At 42.4% G+C, this 20,441-nt stretch overlaps 1 protein-coding gene across 4 annotated transcripts in view; it reads left to right on the forward strand.

The window, feature by feature from the left end:
- Nucleotides 1–2,101: 2,101 nt before the first annotated feature.
- The window catches only part of SLC44A3 (solute carrier family 44 member 3), a 40,670-nt gene continuing 22,330 nt past the window's right edge, over nt 2,102–20,441 (forward strand). For 2 of the 4 annotated variants that reach the window (XR_004080216.2, XM_013128405.3), the window contains exons 1-9: nt 2,102–2,230; nt 2,454–2,561; nt 5,015–5,157; nt 5,686–5,822; nt 7,188–7,281; nt 8,675–8,844; nt 9,402–9,491; nt 10,115–10,239; nt 10,520–10,706. Coding sequence is in view for 3 of the 4 variants with exons in the window: in XM_013128405.3 (XP_012983859.3) it covers nt 2,204–2,230; nt 2,454–2,561; nt 5,015–5,157; nt 5,686–5,822; nt 7,188–7,281; nt 8,675–8,844; nt 9,402–9,491; nt 10,115–10,239; nt 10,520–10,706 (1,081 nt within the window). In the remaining variant the exon portion in view is untranslated. The other 2 variants (XM_031046728.2, XM_031046727.1) reach the window with 2 other exon arrangements.

A 20,441-nucleotide genomic window follows, 5' to 3' on the forward strand; every position in this document is an offset into this window, starting at 1 on the left:
TGCGCATGTAGACCAGGATACTAAAGTCTCCAAGCTGGGCTTCTTATCAGGGAGAGTGAGCACAAGCCAGCAATACACCCCTCTGACCAAGTCATTAGTGCTCTTATAAAAGAAAGAATTCATTAATGCAGTACCCTTCTCGCTAAAACTATTTCTTACCTCATTTCTATTTCAGGTTAAACTGAGTCAACCCTCCAAAATATCAGTTCTAAAGCTCCCTGCCCCACTGAGTGCTTCAACTATCAAGCTTCTTCCTGTCAAAGTCGTAAAACAAAGTTTAGAATCCATCTTGGCAATCTGCACTTGCAGGATTGGACAAGTAACAAGCAAGAAGTTTAGGTATTGCATTTTGGAAGTGGGTATTTAAATCCCTTATATGAGCGGAGCTCTGTTTCTTGGCGGTTTCTTCAACTGTAACATGAAATTTCCCATTTGAGAATCCTAGCATAAACCTCCCCAGTCTGAAATACTGTGTTGGAAATAAGCAAGGAGCAGAACACCACCTAGTGACACATGAGAAAATTGCTCATCTGTTACTAAACGACGTAATTGTTTTATTTGACCATGTTGAAATTCAGAAGACTAGTGCAATTAAAATATTTCATTTGCAATTTAAGAAAACCCTATTCTAATCCTGATTTAATTCCTGTCAAGGATGCTGAGAGGGATCAAAGGGACTGTAGTGATAGGACAAGGGGTGAGGGATTCACACTGAAACAAGGGAAGTTCAGGTTAGACCTAAGGCAGAAGCTCTTCCCTGTGAGAGTGCTGAGGTGCTGGCACAGGGTGCCCAGGGAAGTTGTGCCTGCCCCACCCCTGGCTGTGTTCAAGGCCAGGCTGGACACAGAGGCTTGGAGCAACCTGCTCTAGTGTGAGGTTGGAAGGGGGTTGGAAGAGGCAGGGGTTGGAACTGGATGAGCTTTAAGGTCCCTTCCAGCCCAAACTAGTCTGGGATTCTAGGTATCTGACAGCTTTTCCTAGGCTAATTGAAGGAATGCAAGAATTCTGCTTGATAAAAGCAGGCCTTAGTGCTGATTCCAGTGGTTTTCCATGAACTTCAGCTGCTTGGGATCTGCGTTTTATTAAAAGTACTTATTCCACTTACTGTTTTCCTGTATTCACAATAAGAATGTAGCACCAGGAGAACAAATAAAGAGAATAGTTCCAAAAGGGCCAGGTGAACAGTGAAAGCTCACATTAGTACATGATGACAGCAAGCCACCAATGCTAGGATCAGCCTTCATGGCTGGCATTGATATTTCTGAATTACATTTCTTAATCAGTTATTAAATGTTATTAATAACTGTGTTTTTTTTTTCCAATATTATCAAAATACTGAACTCTTAGGGAAGAAAAGTTAAGTTTCACACGGAGTTCTGCATTTGTCTGTGAAAGTTCCTTCATTCACATATTTTGAATGTGCACAAAGGGAAGGAAAAGTTATTTTCTCTCTTGGGTTCTATAGACAGAAAATTCCTTTTGCAACATCTGTTAAATTTTATTCCAATTTCCACACCCTTTATGAAACCTCTCCACAAATTGATGGATAATGAGCATCTTTACTTCCAGTTAGCTTAGAAGGGCCTTTGAATGCTCTGGAGAAGGGATTCATTCTCTTCCTTTCTTTTTTAAATCATGGTTTCTGATACAACCCCTTTACTTCCATCTATGCGAGTTTGTCAGCACAGATTCATCCTGCATTTTCACTTGAGACCTGGAATAGATTTTATTTTCTAAGCAAAACCCACCTAATGCTCTGTTTCCTGTACAAGATGGACCAGTTCTTAAATAGCTTTGCAAAACAGCTTCAGTCTAACTCAGTTTATTGCAGTTGCAGATGTTGTATCACTTCTCTAAGAGGACATTTTTCCCATGGACTGTCAGGCAGTCGCACCCTTGGAGCGGAGGGGGCCCATCCCGCCGGCTGTCCCTGAGCGCTGCCGGCTCCAGCCGCAGCCCTCCAGGCGGCTATCGAGGGAAGTAAGTGTACGACAGGATGGCTCCGCCCGCGCTGCCGCCGAGCCCCGGCCGGCCGCTGGCGCTTGAGCTCCGGGGAGGGCGATGCAGGCGGAGCGGAGCGGGGCTAGCAGGAGGAGCTGCCGGCCGTGCCACCGCCCGGCGCTGGGCTCTGCGCTAACGAGCGTGGCCCCGCTGCGCCCCAGGCCCGCCCGCAGCCCCGCGGCCCTGCCCTGCGGGCAGGAGCATGGAGCGGCGCGGAGGTCCGCAGCAGGTGAGCGCCGCGCTGCAGCGCTGCCCGGGGGTGGCAGGGCTCGTCGGGCCGTGCGGGGCTGCTGCGCTTGTCGCTATGGGCGAGCTGCGCCACTGTGGCGGCAGAGGGCTGGCCGCTGTGAGGCCTTTTAAGTGCTCGATCACGAATCTCAGCCGTTTGAAACCTGACTTTAACTTCACAGGAAGTTTGGGGGGTTTGCTTGCTTTCTTCCTTTCATTTTTAGGATGCTGGAGATGGCGTTTCTGAACTGAGGGAGTGGAGACCAGTGGTTTACAGAAAGCGTACGGACACTCTGTGGTTGCTCCTCTTCTTTCTTTACTGGGCTGGTTTGGTAAGCATGCTCTTTCTGGAAGACAAATCAGCTCTAAAGTTAACGGGGTTCTGCACGGTGGTGTACTAAAGCTACACTGAAATTCTCATGGGCACAGGTGTTAGGGTCTCGGGATTGCACTGAGATACAACTGACTGCTGTGGTGGTGAAGTGCTTTACTGCAGGGTCTGCTACACACAGTTTTGAGTTCTGCCCATATGTTTTGGGTGCCAGTGTCTACACAGGGCTGAGTTACTTAGGATTCAGTGTTCTGTAAATTGGTCCAGGATCTGACAGGGCTGTTATTTCTACTTATTCCTTATAGCCCTGTTATCTTGCAGCACGTGTCTGATATTACATCAAGTCACTGTCTGTGCCGTGCTTGGAACAGCATGCAGCTTTTGGGAAGAGCCTTTGACTTCCTTAAGTATGAATGCTTTGTCTGAGGCTACTCAGGATTCTCGTGAATGTGCCAGTAATCAGTTTTCAATTCAAATCATGGTAACTCTTTGGAATGCTGCATAAGCAGAAGATGAACTTCGTGAAGAGGGTTGGGGCTTTTTTAACATGCTGTCTTACACTTAGTGCTTTGATCAGTGGAGAGAACGGCAAAACTTAAACCTGTCAAATGGTGAGGATTTAGGATTTTGTTTGTTTCCTTTCGCTGTTCTTGTTGTTCAGTTTCTTTGCAATGGCTTATTGCATACCTGTATTTGTTTTCTTTTGTTTGAACTGGTTTTGAATGGTGAATACATTTTTAGTGACACTGATTTGTTCACCTAGTGGAAAATTTGAAGCCACATTAATAACTCTGGGAATGCAAAGCACTGGCACATAGACACACCCCTCCAGCAGTCATACAGCTACAGCTGCCCATTGCTTAATCCTTACGGCTTGTATCCAGCATTCTACCATTTAAAAATCATAATTCACACGTGTACGGTATTTGCCATCCTGATGGCAATGGACCTGTAACAGCCATCTTTGGAATGACAGAATTGCCCTGAAAGTCTATTTCAGGTTGAGTTCCAGTGCCAGCTCATTTCTCCTTTTTCTTCTGAGAACAATGTAATTATTAACAAATATTTGCTTGGCAAATAAACTGGATCTGAAAATATTTTGTTATTGTAACAAAGATCACACCCACAGGTAGTGTTCAGCTTCAGTTGTAGAGTTTCTGCAAAGTTCTCCATATTGAGACAGCATTAATGTGCACTCATCATTTAAAAACAAGTAGTATTTAACCAGTTAGACTGCAAATATAGAAGTGAAAATGAAACTACAGTGGGGCCTAAGGAAGCAGGCACTTGCACATTTGTGTATGAGACTCAGTTTTTGCCCAGGTACCGTCTTTAGTCATGAGTGTTAAAAGCAGAATAACAAATAAAGGCTCTCAACCTTAACTAAGAAAGCAGTTGTGCTGGATCTGGTATGTGCATTCTGTCTCCAGCACAGCTGTTATTCAGCAGTACCCATGCAAAGTAGTAGTGGTTAATGTGGGACTGAGAAGACATTCTGCTGCCAGCACTTGGCCTGTAGTTGTAGAGCTTAGTGTGTTGTCCTTGGTGTGTGTGAAATGTGGTTTACACCCCATGGGACAGAGGAGACAATTGAATCACTGTGTTCTTCAAGAGCTGGAGTGTGTAAATAACCCCTTGGATACAGTTGTGCTGAGGTCTTCACCAACTTCCCAGAAGAATTACTGCTTCTTGGCACTAGGAAGGGTTCTTGAAAAGGGGCATTTTCACCCTCAGGGGACATGTGAGCAGGGTCTAAGCTGCATTCCTAGGCAAGGTGTCTTATATTGACCAATGGTTGCTGCTGTTTGGCCAGGAGAGGTGCTTAGCTGCCCCTGGGGTATAAAGGGAGCTGATCCATTAGGGATTTGATCTGAGAGCACAGCATCTAAAAGATCAGTAGAGTGTTACCTGAGTGCACAGCGTGGCTCTCTCCAGGTTTTTCACATGTGTTAAAGAAGGAATATTCCTGAAATTTCAGGTAACCTGCATTTTACTTATATTTCATGTGTTTAAAATATATTTCCAATTAAATGCACCAGCAGCTGCAAGGGCTCATTTCAGTGGATACATTGCCCAGGTGTGTCTTAAAGGGCACCTGAACAATGAGCAGGAGTGAGCACATGTGAAAAATTACCAGTTGAATGACCTGGCCTAGATGGGTAGAGGCAGTGTTCAGCATTTTACTACTGCTTTCCTATAATTTTTAATCAGGATTTCCTATTTTCTCCTCCTGTGATATTCTCCTTAACTTACATACCTTCAAAAATAGATGGAGAGCTCTAAAGAGGCGATAGGGCTAAACTTGTCCATCTGACTTGCTCCAGCCTTGTGCAGAGGGGTGAACTGTTGATTTGGCTACCTCCATCTACAAGACCCAAATGCATAGGTTACAAGGAGCATTTATTGAGGAGCTGTTGGAGCGCGATTTCACCTAATTAAAACATATCTTAACAGATGTTTATAACTGGTTATGCTGTGATGGCTGGTGCTGCAGAAAGACTTGTGCTTGGATATGACAGTTTTGGGAACATATGTGGTAGGAAGAACACTCCTGTAAAAGGGGCACCCCTTTCTGGACGGGACATGACTAATAAAAAGTAAGTAGACCAGATAATGGCTAAAGAAATCAAATGTTTGAGAACTTCATACGATGTACATCTAGATGTCAATCATATAGATATATGTGGATATGTATATATGCACACGCTCATATATAAAGGCAAAAAACAGTGCTACATTGCTATGCTTTACACTGCCTTCTTTTTATACTGAATCTTAAATAGAACGTAAGCCAAACCAGCAGTCATTCTATATGGCAGATCTTTGTACTTAAGGAAGTTGCATGTTGAAGTTCCCACTCATTCTGTCAACTCCCATGAACTAGTCCTTGTAGAACGGTACCCACCTTGGCAGTTTCTGATCCCATTCAAGAAGGTAAAATGAAGTATAAAAATGTAGCATGTTCTCAAATTGCTTCTTAACTTCTGATTTCCGTTATATGTGGAAAAGGATTTTCATTTCCTCTGTAGTGCTATAAAAAGATGGAAAGAAGGCTCAGAATTTAAACCTATAAAAACCAGAAACCTTTTTTTTTTTTTTTAAAGAGGATCTTTTTTTCTTTCTAGGTATGTGTTCTTTCTGAATTCATGCAGCCTGGAAATGCAAAACCTCAAAATCAGTTCACTTTCCTTGTGCGTGTCCAGTTGTCCACAAGAGCAACTCAACTCTTTGGAAGACCTCCAGAGTTTTGCAAGGAATAATGGTGTGCAACAGGGTTTATGAATATCTTGGTGTATCTGTAGAACAGTTGAGCAGCTTTCACTTTGTTATTCTTGTGTTTGCTACGCTAGGGAGTAATTTCTTGCTGTTATTTTCCTGAGCTGACCATGGCAACAGAAAACAAAATGTCTTGTTTCTGCTTTATTTCAAAGCCATCGTTTCTAGAAATGGTACAGCTCTCTCATGCAAATACAGTTGTTGATTAATTCCTGCACAATGCTGAGATTATGCAGCAGATAACTGGCTGCTAAGGATGAACTGGTCTGGTCTGATGGGGGCACTGGGAGGTGAACAGAGCTATTTGAGAAACTTTGCCAATTGGTTCTTTTAAATGAAGCTCAAACGGTGGTGGAAATATTAATTCCCAAGATACATAAGTGTTTTTATCCCTTTAGACATCAGATCCCAAAGTCTGCAAGATGGATAGGATGTCAGAAATAGCTATTGTGCAGAAGAGACAGCTCAAGGTCATTCATGTCCAACGTGTAAATGAGATAACATTCATTTAGCTACAATGTATAACTGTAGCTGTTGGGTTCAAATTGGGTGCCTGACCCTTATTCCATAGGGTATGCATAACCTACAGACCATATGAATGTGAGTGGCTATTTTTATTGATGGTCAGAATTCCACTCTTCTTTTGCTTTGTTATTGTGTTTGGCAAGGATTGCTATTTAAACTGACAACATTTGTTTTCATTTCATTTTGGGGTAGTTTGCCATCATTTGATATGTACAGAAAGCTTAGACAACTGTGATATTCTATAACTGTTTTCAGTGTAACTGAGTATCATTGCATGAAATTCCATCTCCACGCTTAAACTGCTTGCATGTTTATCTGGAGAGAGAGAGAAGTATTGCATTCTGAATGGCTTGAATGTATTCAGCCTTTCTTTCCCCAGAAGCATTATATAATGTAGCAGAGTACCTGCTAATATTTAGCCTAGAACCCAGAAAATGTTAAGTTTCTGGATAGATATATATTCTGTTCTAAACTGTGAGGGGCCTGGCTCTATTGTAGTTTCCTTCATTTTAGTTTTTTCTGTTATCTTAATGAGTAAGAGCTTAGAGCTGAAGTATCACACTGTAGAATAAACAGTGTGCCTGTTTATGTATAGAAGATCCCTAAATGGTAGTTAAAGTGAAGTCTAGAAGGTGAAAGGTTCCTCAGAGATTACTTTAGATTTACCTAATTCACTAGTTCGTTCTTTATATGCCCACTGGAATATCAGGGATGAATATGGCCTGCTAAGGGGTCAAAGCAGAAATTGATAAGCTTAATGGATAGTGTGTTTTTCTCTAAAGCTTTAACATATTAAGTTACCTTTCTGCCTTTCTCCCCTTCCTAGGTTCTTGTCTTTGCATTTACAACGTGAACATTTCCAGTTACACACTAAATCCAAAGGCAGCTGAGCTGTGTCCCACACTGCCAGTTCCACCAAGGTGAGAATTACTGGGTACTTTTCAACACCCTGGATTTCAAACAGCTTCTGAAGGATTGTTATTTCTTCGCATTTTGTATCTGACTTAATATTGTACAGTCAGAACGGTTTTGCTTTATTTATTTTTGTACGTGTCCTTCTGAGTTCTCATGTGTGCCTGTGGACATGCCAGTGTCCTATCCCACAGAATGAAGAAAGACTGCATTCCCCCATTCCTCTACACTTTAGCTTTCCTCTCCAAATCAGGAAAAAAGCACTCCATATGAGGAGTGACTTGCACAGACTTTTGCTCTCTGCCTCAGTGCCAAGGAAGAAGAGCTGTGGTCTTTGGCCTTGTTTATTATCCTGAACCCAGAAATTTCCATCAGGATCACTTCATAGCCAGCTGGCTTGAAGCACGGGTCTGTGGATGGCACTGTCTTTACCATTTGGCATTTGTGAGTCAAAATCCTTAAACCCATGGTTTTAAATTCCACCATGTCATGAAAATGCAGCAAGGAACTGGAATCTTCATGTTTGCAGAGCTAAGTCATCTGCTCTGAACAAGAGAAAACAGAGAAAAATAGATGAGTGCAGGAGCACTATTAGTACTATTGCTTACATATAGTAAGTAATATATAAACTGACATATATGTATTAGTATAGTACTATTTCTTACTACAAGCAAAGCTAGTCAGAGAAGTTCTTAAGTGTTGATAGATAAACCTCTCCTTTTTAGGTATGAATATGTTTCTGTTGTAGTGCAGCATTGCCAAAGTGGGATAAGAAATATGTTCAAGAAGCTTGGCTGGCAGTGCCAAAGAATTCCATATGTAACTATTTGGTGGTGATAATCGTACCTTACAAATATTGGTTTGATGTTGCTTTTAGAATGCTTAAATATCAGGAAAACAATGCAGAGTGTTTGTGGTTTAGAATTATCTACAACAACGTAGCTTACAGCTATGTTAGCATGAGTTGTTAGCATAAGATTTACATAAACACATGGGAGCAAAGCAGGTGAAGCCAACTAGAATGGGCATAGGAGCTACATGCTAATGGGCTTTGAGATAGTAGTTTATTTTTTCCCCCCAGGATGTTCTTGAATGGATGTTCTGGTACACTGATACAGGCATGCTGCTGCTCGGAGTTTATTTTGTAGATGAAACATTAAACTACCCTGTGGAACAGACCAATGCCCAGTGCCTGCTTGTGTCAGACTCTCTGTGCAAGGTCTGCCAGGTTACAGATCACACTGGCCAACTGCTGTACGACTGTACAACTGCTAAACTGTGTGGGGGGTGCTGGTAGGGTACTGCAGAGGGCTTGAAAGAGAATGGTGGAATGTGTCCCTGTGCATTTGAAACTGTCCAGTGGTTAATATTTTTTTACTGTCTTTGTTTTTAACCTTCCAGTAAATCTTTTCCATTATTTAATCGCTGTGTTCCACAAAATCCGGAATGCTATTCCAAATATGCATCTGTCTTAATAAGCATGGTTAATGAAATGGATGTTTGTCACCGAATTCTGAGTGGAATCTTCGCAGGAAGAGATACTGTGATAGGACTGAGTGTCTTTGCACTAGGTAAGCTTATAAATAAGAAATGACTAATCATATTCAATTGAATTGTGAGGTTTCAAACGTTTCTATTAACTCTACATATTTAATTTCAAGGTGATCTTTTTCATATTTTCTGGGCAGAGTTGTTCTTCTTAAAGTGTGGTTGTGTTTTATCAGGGGGCATTTGATAGACTGATGAAATCCAGCTCTATGAAATATCATTCTGTGTTTCTTGATATGATAATATACTTCATTTCAGGGGACTGTAAGAAATTGTTGATGAAAAAAGTGGCATTAGCATGACAATTTTAACTTCAGCCTTATACAACATATTATTCAAAAGCTAATAATTCCCAAGGTGAAACATATCAGTTCTAAGTTCACTATTAATAAGCTACAGGTTACTGTGTGTTTTAAATGTTAAAAGATTACCAGCTTTATTAAATGCTGTTGCTTCTGTAACCCTTGTTTAAAAAGAAAAGCCCAAATTCCACAAGAACCTTAAAGGAATGTTTAAGTAAAAAGAGTTAGGTTAAATGCGTCAGAATGCTTGTAATAAACTCACTTTGTATATTTTTCAGCCTTCTCTTTAATCCTAGTTTTAGCCTTCAGATTCATTCGGACAGTTCTGATTCATACTTTGATTGCACTGGTCATATTTGGGATGTTCTGTAAGTATCTTTATCTTTTAGCATATGCTTAGTTAAATGGGTCATCTCACTAAACTGAAGGAGAAGCAGCCAAGCAAACAGCTATCCTCTGTCTCCATGGCATCCTCAGTAAACTTAAGCTTAGCACAGCTGTTTCCAGGCAGAGCCCTACTCGCCTTTGGTGCCAAGGTCTGGCTGTGCCGTTCCAGCTGCTCAGTGTTGGGATGATGATGGTGCCTGGATACATTTCTTTTGGCAGATATATGCAGTTACTGTTTTACAGAAGTTCAGTGAAGTTTTACATCGCCTGCTTTAGAAACAGAGAACTATAGGAATGTCATTCCATGAAAGTTAGTTTTGTATCTCCTCAGCGAAATGACATGTCTGAACTTCAGAATGACTGCAAGAAAACCAAACGTTCTGCTGTGGTTTTACCTCAGGCTAACAGACCATTACGTGCATTTTCTCTGTGATGATTGATACTGTGCCTCTCTGCTAGGTGGCAGTACTCCTGAGCTGAGCTTGGGTGAGGTGGGAGGGCAGGAAACTCTTGAAGAGAGGCCAGGCAGATATAAGCCTGCCAACAGCAGCGTACTGCAGCCTGGGGTGTGCTGCCCATCTTTATGCCGCTGTTGTTTGCTCAGTTGTCTCAGGTGTTCTCTGGTGGCTCTATTATGACTACAGGAATGATCCCAGCACTGAACTGGAAACAGAAAAGGCAAATGTAAAGTTTCTACTTGGATATGCTATCTTCTCAACAATAGTTACTGTAAGTAGCATTTTACCTTGATCAGTGCAGAGGCTATAACTTGAAAACCCCAACTACAGTGCTTCTGCAGCAGTAAAAATAATTTCTTGTTCCTTCAAATTTGGAAATGAAAAGCAGTTATAGGATCTGCTTATGCTCATTTAAATACTTTTACAGCTTCATTGTGAAATTTGTGTGTCAGAACCAGGCTCTGCCACACTTCAAACCTGTACAAACACTTCTAACAGTGGTGTAGGAATAAAAGAATCCCAACAGTTTGTCTTTTTGTTTCCTGTAACAGGTTGTTTTGCTTTCTCTTATACTTGTACTAAGAAAGAGGCTTCAGTTCACTGTGCAACTCTTTCGAATTGTTGGTAAAATCATTGGCAGAATTCCTTTCCTGCTGTTCCAACCATTCTGGACCTTTCTGATTCTCGTTGTGTTCTGGGTATTTTGGGTTGCTGTACTACTCAGCCTAGGAACTGCAGGTAAATATGTGCTTTCCATGGTTTTGGATGAATGCTCTTGCTGAATTTACTTCTTAAATATGGGGCCTCCTGGTGTTAGTATGCAAAGTGAGGGTTGGCATTGTTACACAGCTCTGTTACTCTTCTTTTGTTTGTTTTGTTCTGTCATGGAGACAGAACTTTGTTTCTGCTCTGTAGTTCAGTGACAACTGCTATTACTATTTAGACTGGTACAGCAGTATTTGGATTAATCCAGAGCTTCTTGTAGTTGTGGGGAAGGTGCTCTGTATAAATAGTCCATCGATATGAAAGATCTGCCAGAACAGATTTTGAGTATAGAAGTGATGTTACTGAAGGACGTACCAGTGTAAGATCTGTCACTGATGGAACCAGGGTGAGTTGGATGCTGTCTCTTGGCCCAGCATCACACCATCAGAGGGAAGTGGAGTTCTTCCATGCAACATCACTCAAAGAAGCTCCGTGCAGCTCTGGGAATAACACCTCTTGCAGATATCAGCCTTTGTACCTAGGAAGCATTTTATGATTTGGGGGTTTGTTTTGGTTTTTTACTTAATTTTAAATTTCAGCCTTTCTGCAACTAAGCCCATTTGGCAAAACTGGCAGCATTCCTCAACTCCATGGATTAGGTACCTTACTCATCTTCCATCATAACGGCTTCTATCAGTCTCATCCTGTTAATTATGGCTCTGTAGAAGTCTCACTTCACTTGTAATATGGTAGTCTATCTGCCTGAGGCCATGCTGGCATTGCAAATCGTTCAGCCATTGCTTAGGCTAGGCTAGGATCTCTTTCTGTCCAGATTTCATTGGAGAGTTATGCAGGTTTTCAAGGGTCTCTGTTTCTGCTGCCTTTCCCCCAGCAGCTCATGCCTGTCAGAAGTGGCTGCTTGAAGTGCTTGTCTGTCTGATAACGTGCTTCTCGTGCAAAAGGGTCAGACCTAGCAAGGGCAAGTGTCCAACCTGCAGTCCTTCTGTGATTTGTTCCTGGTTGATTAAATGGTCAGTCAGATTCTCTTTACTTCAGGTGTCCTGGATATTCCTTCCCCACACTCCTCTGAGTTGGATTTTCCCTTTGCAGAGACAGTATTATGTGCTAGCCACAGCTTTGTGTGATTGTTAGCTTTCCTGCATCCTTCATCCCCTTAATGCACAAAGCAGCCAGGCTGCAGTAATTTTCGCACTGGCCTCATGGGGTACCATACCACTGGTTCACACCAGTCCTTTAGAGAAAGGAGCATCTCCTGAGCTATCAATCAACCGTTCATTTCAGGCATCTGCTTGAATCAGATGCAATTTAAGATAAACATTAACTGTAGTAAATATGGGAGCAGGTAAATAAAATTAATTATAACACAGATTTTCTGAATATATAATTAAAAATAATTATTAGAGGAAGTATTCTGTTCTTGATATTCAGCCAAGGTGGCCCACAGGAAGATTCACTGGTACCTTTTATATACACAGATAAGGATGGGAAGCTTGCCCTTGTTAAATCTAAATTTGGAAAATGCCAGCTGTGTCTGAATTTTAAAGCTTTTGGAAATGCAGCAGCCATTAGAAGAGTAAAAACATTTTAGCTCATGTGACAGAAACAGCTTGATGGTAAGTGCAGAGTGGGGAACTAGTCAGGTTATTTCCTGGATGCTTTTACAGACTTTGCAGGAAGGTAGTGACTTGCCCATTATATCTGAAAGCAAGTTCCACATGTAATGAAAATTGCTCTTGAGAAGCTCTTTATGCTTTTTCCATGTTGTGCCATTTTTCTTTCCCTGGATATAGTCTTTGTTTCTTGCTAGATGTTTCCATTCAACTTTTCTTTTTTCCTTTCTTTCTCTGCCTGCTTGGAGAGTAGTGTTCAAACAGTTTATGACCTTCTGTGATATTCCTAGTGCAGCGCACGTCCCCTGACTCAAAGGTATTTGATTTTCAGTCTTTTCCCTAGTCTAATAGGAATGCTGATGTTTCCAGGAAGCTAGACAAACAGTACAGAAAAAGCATAATCATGCTGCACAGTAAATAATCTAAGCCACTTCTAAGTTACCAATTCTAACCTAAGCATGATGCAGGTAGAAAAACACCACTCCACATACCCAGTTGTTGTTCTAGTTGAAATGGGATTCTATTGATTGTACCATTTGCATTTGTGTCTATTCTTTTTGTTAAGTAGGCAATGGTAAATGGTGGCTGTTGTTGCTCACCGGATGTAAACTGAGTTCTTAGCAAAGTGCGGGGGCTGAGGTGTTTATGTAAATAACATGTCAATGACTGTAGCAGCCTCAGTGCCCGCTAGATGCCGATACTGCAGTGTACGAAAGCCTCTTCTCAATCGGCTCAGTTGTTTACAGCAGCCCTGATTCCAGAGTAACAACAAAGGCAATTTTAGCCTTGTAATGATCTGCGGAGGTAGCAAGGGGAGTAGAATCGTTTTATCCAACCCTTAGCTTGAGGAGGTTTGTGGGGTGACACAGGAGGTGGGTGCAGGCAAAAACTATAATAGTTGTTTGGAATTCCAGTCTCATACTCTACCTTGGATTTGTTTTGTAGTTCAAACCTGGGCGAGTGAATGGTAGACTAAATTCGGGATTGGGAATATTCCTTTAGATTGTATTTCAACTTCTAGGCCCAAATATGAGCCCTCTAAACCACTGCATATTAAAGCAGCTCACTGTAAGGTAGCACTTCGGGGGTTGTTTGGCTGTTCTAGGATGACTTGTACTTAAAAATAAATACATATAGTGCTGTATGGTTAATAGAAAAGAACAGCTTTGTATTTTTAGCTTGCTGCTGTGCTGCACCTGTTCTTAATGTTTGCCTTGAATCTTCCCTGTTTAGATAACATTTATAGCATCTCTGCATCTTACAGCTCTGGAGCACATTATCCTTGCTTCAGCTGTGGTGCCCCCCATCTTTATGTGACCACACAGGCACCTTATTTACATCCCCTTTGAAAGTTAGTGTCACTCTGAGAGAAGACTTAATGGGAGCTATAGAAAACTATAGCTAACACTTGGAAAGGTACTTATACACATAACTGATTTGAAACACGTGGATAATCCTGTTAGAATCAGTGGGACTACTTTGTATTTTAAGGTAGGCACCTGCTTAAGTACCTTGGTAATTCAGAATCTGTAAGAGCAGCAGAGACTAAATGAGTTCCAGACCTAGAAAACTAGAAGTGCCAAGACTCCACAAGACTTGAGACAGCACAAACAGTGGCACCAGTTAGAACCATTATCTGGCTAGGAATGGAATTCAGATGTACTTTGGAAAAGCTGATATGTTTGGGGGTTATTGAGTCTTTTCGTTTGCTAATCTGTGTGGCATTTCACAGCAGAACAAGTGGCCATGTGGCACAGCAAATGTCTTTCAGCTTTCCAGCCTGCAGGAGCTGTGAAGTTCAATGGCATAAACACTATGCATGTAATGTAGGATGAGAAGGCGGTGTGAGATTTTTACGTAGTGAAGGTGCATCCCACAGGCAAGCGAGCAATAAAACTGCCACATAAAGCTGTGCAGTAGTAAAACCAGGAATGAAAATGTATTTCCTGCAGGGTCTTTGACATTCCAGCTACAGTCAGCTAGCTTAGCTATAAATACCACTACATGGAAAAAGGCTAAATAAAATAACACAATCAGTTCTGTTGCAGGAAGCATGAAGATTCGGGCTGTGGTGCCAGAACCTTTTCTCACTTAGCAGTGGCTAGGGTACATCATATTTTCATGTTAACAGGAACTGATAAACAGTATTTTCTGGTCAGTGGCTCTTTGTTTCTGGTAAGGAGATTGCTGGACTAGACTTCCTAGGAATTTTTGTCTCTTGTAACAGCCTTATAACTGCAGGCATCAGCAAAACCTTGCAGCAGCAGTTGCCAAGAGAAAGCATAAGTGTGAAAATACCAAAATGTAGCTAATGATACTGCATGTCCACACTGCCTTTTGCATTACTGTGCTGCCCGACATCATGGCACAGCACCGGGCTGCAGTCAGGTGGAGAAACTCTTCTGAAGCCTGCTGCAAACTCTTGTGCCTGTTTGCAGTGTTAACAACACTTCTTGTGAAGCAGAAACCTTTTCTACAAGACACCCACTGTATCTTGCAGGACCCAAACCACCAGATGCCTGCTGCCCCTTGTGACTGTAAACCACAAGATGCCCGCTGCTTCTTGTGATTGTATACCAGTAAAAACCAAAACCTTTTCTACAAGACAGCCACTGTGTCTTGCAGGACCCAAACCACCAGATGCCCACTGCCTCCTCTGATTGTAAACCACAGGATGCCCCCTGCCTCTTGTGGGTGTATACCAAACGGACACTAGCAGCCAGGTATACACCTAATTGGGCCAAGCTTCATGTAGTATGTGCAGCACTTGCACTACCCTTATCTCATATTCAGGTAGTAAGTGATACCTGGATTTATATTCTGATTACAATTGCAACATTGTGTTAACACCCATGGATCACTCTATCTTCATGAGTTAGTCTGTTATTAACGCTCAGTGTGATTTTCCAGGGAGCTTTTGGAGCCTTTTTGAATCCAGATGCTTTGTTCTCTAAATTTTGATAGTAGTGAAAGTTGTGAGTAATACTTGGAACGGCCCCTTCCACCTTGGTTCAAGATCTTCTTCCCCTGTGGGTCTGAAAGATTTTATATACACATAATCTCCGGGTTGTATATTATGTACTGGACTCTCCAGTCCTCTGCTTTGAGTTCCAGCCGCATGTTTTTCAGTTCTCCTGAGTTGTTTTCCTAATGCTATTATATAGTTATTCACAGTTTCTTCTCCCAGTTGGAGAGACATTCCCTATTGGACCCCATATGGTCTTCCATACAGAATTTCAAAAGGTCTCAACCCTTCGAGTCCTTGGTTTAGTTCAAATTCTTATCGGAGCTAATGGAAGTGACTGGGGCCAAGGTAAACTGGCTTCCTGTCCCAATTTCACAATTTGTTGTTTCATTAGATGGTTCATTTTCTCCACCTGACCACTTGACTGAGGGTGGTAGAGAGTATTAAATTGCCAGTCAATCCCTAGTTGTTTTTTAATTTGTTGTACCACATTTGAAGTAAAATGTGGTCCTCTGTCCGAAGATACAGTGGCTGGAACTCCATATTGTGGTATTATTTCCTGTTACAATATTTTCATTACCTCCCGGGTTTTTGCACTTCTAGTTGGAAAGGCTCAACCTGAAAAGGTGTTTGTTAGTACCAACAAAAGCCTATACCCCCTTTCCTTGGCAGTTCCGTAAAGTCAATCTGCCATTTTTGGCCTGGTCCATTTGTTCCCTTTTAGATTTTTCCAGATTGCAGTGTTGCTTATATTACTCTCCATTGCCTCCCAGGGCCATCTCTCTCCCTGGTTAGTTCCCCCACAAACACCACAGTTAGTTACATTCAATGCCTTAGCTATATTTTCAGCAAGATTTACAAAGAGATTTTTAGCAACTGTGGGAATTTCATATTGGACTCCAGTTTCCATTTCATGATAATAAATGATGTTGTATTGACTCTTTATATTTTCCTTTGATCTTAATACTAATAATCACACCTGGGTCTTCTCCAGTTCCATATATCTTAAGTCCAATTTTAGTTACTTCTTTCTGTTTCCAATTTTTCAAATCTATGGGAGTTAAATTTACTGGATTACAGGCACAGATTGTACAGCTGCTGTTTGTTTGTCGTAGAGTCTTACATTGATAATCATATCCCCAGCATGCAGTATTCCAGCATACACAAGACCATCCTTTGCTTCCACAGAGGTGTGATGACTGATACCTAGCTGTTTGACTAGGTACATAATCAGGATTTATGTGGCATTGGTATCCACCTGGGCAAATATATTTTGGTTGGCTACTATAGTACCATCTCCACTCTAAACTTCCACAAATCAGAAATTGACAGTGAGGTACTCAAATTGGTTATAACTTCATTATAACTTATTCCAATTAATCTTCCTTCTTCTGAATTTGTTCTCATTTCTATCTAATACAAGGTTGGAAGTTCCTTTGGATCATAACACACAGTTTTGTTTGTTTGGTTTGTTGTTTTTTTTGACACAATTCATACTGAGTTTGATTATATATGCAACTGCCTATCTTTGTTCCTTTGCATTCATAAACAGTGTGTTAGACCAAGGTTTTAGAGGTTATCCTCCGTCTTCTAGTTGTGGTAATACATTCACTACAGTTGTTGTGAATATTTTTAGAAGCCACGGCATTTTCCCATATGGTTCCTATTAGAACCGACACCAAAAGAGGTCCGGTCAGGATCATAGTGCTCAGCGGTCACAGCCCCAGGGGTTGCAGCCCTTGGCAGAGCTTTTCAGCTGCAGCACCGATTCCCTCCGGTCTTGCCCTCTCTGGTAGGTTAAAGGTATATTCCCCTTCGGCTATTACGGCAGTAGTATTTGACTCACAACAACTGTTCTAATGAGGTGGTGATTTCACACCAAATGCAAAAAGAACTGCAATTGATTCCTCAAGAGTTGTTCGTGGTCTCCCCTACGAGTAATAATATACTTCAAACAGTTAGGACACTTGGCTCTTTAAATGATTTCAACTATCTCTACATTTCCCATACCAAATTTACAGGAGTCAATATGAATTCCCTCAATTACTTATCCAAGTCCTCTTGAGGGTCAACTTGGCGTCTCTGGGTTCAGTCACAACTTTCCATTCTTTTATGGGTCCTTTTACTCGAGACGTGTGTGTCCACCTTTTTTCAGCAGTTCTTATCGCCGTTTCTGTAGTTAGAAGAACAAGAAATGGTCCCTCCCAACGAGGGGATAAACTCTCTTCTTTTCAGCTTTTTATTAGTATCCTGTCATTCTGGTTCTAATTCATTCACCGGAGCCGCCTCATGGCACTCCCCCCCAGGGCAGTCTCACTTCCAGGGTCCAGACTCCCCATAGCACACACACCGATCCGGTTCCACAGAAGAGCCTACTCCCCCACCTCTGTTCAACATTCCTTCTCTACCAGTTTCAAAGCAAGCACTTTTTTTTTTTTTTTTAAATCCACTTTCCACGTTTCCTCCTTTACTCCCAGTCCACATTTATCCAAGAATCCTTCAGTCCCATCTGTCAACATGTCTGTTTCCACTTGTTTGCCTACCCCGGCACCCATCCCATGCACAAACACAGGAGCTGCTCGAGCTCCCTCCTTTAACTTTAAACATCTTTCCCCAGTATCACAATCTGAACAACATCTCTTTAGCTTTCAGTTTCTCCTGTCCTTTTCCAAAGCCCAAATTAAGGGATCAGGAAGAGGTATATTAATTTTGCACTCTGTCACATCTGCATACATTACTTCATTCCATTTGCCTTGTCACCTCAAAAACAACATTAATTATAACGATGTATCATAATTCAAAGTTCCATTTTTGGGCCATTTTCCTTGATCTTCCAAAGTATATGAAGGTCAGCATTGGTTACAATATTTTACCAACGTTTTCTTGTACAGAGGTCCCAGAAGACCCTCTCAGTTTTTTCCAATGTGCCAAAATGTAACCCAATGGGCTTTTCTTCAGAATTTCCTTGTTTTGACCGGCTCCCATTTAAGCCAATCTTTTACAAATCTCTATAGCTTCTCTTTCTCAGTGCTCTGCAAATGCACTTATGAAAATATGAGAGCACCTACACACAAGTTGTATGATATTCTTAAAGGGATCAGTAAAATAATATCTCTGGGTTCTGCAGATCGGCTCCCCTGTTGTTAGATCATAGTTTCAGTTACAGCAAAATTTCCTTTGCAATGATGCCTCTTCAAATTTTCTTTGATACTTTTTACAAACCCTTTCCCAGTTTGTGGTTTGGGGTTTTTTGTTGTTTTTTTTTTTTTTTTTTCTAACCTCCTGGAAGTCCACCTGGACTTTGTGGCTTTCTCCACAAAGTAATCTTTTTATTTCTGGTCCCAAAGGATAACCGATTGGGTAACTATAATTTCCACCCGCCAGTGTTTCGTAAGAAAACCCGAGCAATATTTGCCCCACTGGCACCCTGAGTGGCTGTAAAAGTGGAATCTGCACCGAGAGCACTGCCACAATATCCCACACGTCACATAGTTACACTCCCACAAGGCACACAGGGACTTTCTGAACTATTTAATAACTGTACACACACAAGAAGATACACAGGACAGAAAAACGCAGCGAGAGGGGCAGCCGGACACTCCCCTCCCCACTTTTCTAAGCTGCTCACCCAGTCAGGACACACAGGTTTACACAGGAAGGACAGCGGGAGGGCAGCCAGGCCCCACTGCTCACACAGACAGGACACACAGGACCAAAAAACATAAACGCTTCGTCCGTCTCCGGCCGCTCTCCTCGCGGAGACACGGAACCGCGGACTGGGACTCCACACTCGCTTCGTAGCTATGCTACGTCTCAGTCACACAGAAACACTAAGTTACACATGGGATCCCCCACTCACACTATGGCTCCGCTTACCCTCCTCACGGTTCTCAGAATTTGAGATGCAGCGGAAACCTGGTGGCTTACCCTTCACCTGCCCCCCTAGCAGGTCCGTCCTGGCTCCCAAGACTTGGGATGCAGCGAAAACCCGGGCTCACCCGATCCGCTCCCAGGATCGCTAGCAGCCGCTATATCGGTCGGCGAGCCCCCCGCTTGCAAGCCCTACCTACCAAGGGGAACTTCGCTGTGCGCCAGACGTCTCTGCGCGCCTTACCAGCAGCCCCGGGCCACGCGTACGCCTTACAGGCCACCTAAATTACCAAAACCCCAAGCATACCGTTTCTCCGCAGCCGGCACGGGTTGTTGTCTGTCCCCGCAGTGAGCAGACGAGAAGCGGAGCTCCTCCAGGCAAGCAGCCTGTGGCGCCGAGGATGTCCACCCCTCGGCCGATCCTGCAGCCGGACAGAGCCTCCTGCCTGGCTCGCCAAATTGATGCGCGGATAGACTCCACAACTAGTTAAAGTTGTAAAGTAGGTATGCTTTTATTCAGCGCTGAGGTGCATGGGGATAGCTCCTGCGAAGCATGCACACCTCAGGGTTGTTCTCCCTTTACATTTATTCTCTTAAGGTATACACAGACATGAGGTTGCTCAATCCGCCTATACATATTTATTATCTATCCCCGCTTCGTATTATAATGAGCTGGAAGGTCCTTTGCACCTGCGCAGTGCCCCTTCTGGTCATGGGCAGGGGTCTCAGGATGAAGTAAATGAGTCTTCCTCTTGTGGGTAGGGGTCTTCAAGATGAAGTAAATGAGTCTTCCTCTTCTTAAACTTTACACCTTTTAATCTTCAGACATGGCCTTAGGGTCTGGTCGGTGCCCAGTCTGCTTCTCCCCGGCTTATCAGTAGGACCAAACACCTGTGCTTTTTTCATGGCCTTAAGATTTGGTCGGTGCCCAGTCTGCCTCTCCCCGGCTTATCAGTAGAACCAATCATCTGCTTTTGTCCCTTGTCAGTAGAACTAGCATCTGCTTCTCCCCCTCCAGCAGTAATCAATGCCTTGGCAAGATGGCAATGGCAGGTACTTAGGACAGACAATACTTTTGTTTAAGCAAAGGAATTCCTTTAACCCCCTTATACAATTTCTCTGTATTACCACCCTGTACATTGGTTACCCTGTATCAAACCTAACCCTGCTAAGGCCAACAAATGAACACATAAATTATTAAAGCTGAAGCTATAATGCTGTTCTAGCAGTAATAGACAACTCGATGTCTCACTTTATTTCTTTCATGGAGTTAGAATAAGAAACTACTCTCTTCCAGAGATG

This window comes from Melopsittacus undulatus, chromosome 6 (genome assembly GCF_012275295.1).
Source record: "Melopsittacus undulatus isolate bMelUnd1 chromosome 6, bMelUnd1.mat.Z, whole genome shotgun sequence".
NCBI lineage: Eukaryota > Metazoa > Chordata > Aves > Psittaciformes > Psittaculidae > Melopsittacus > Melopsittacus undulatus.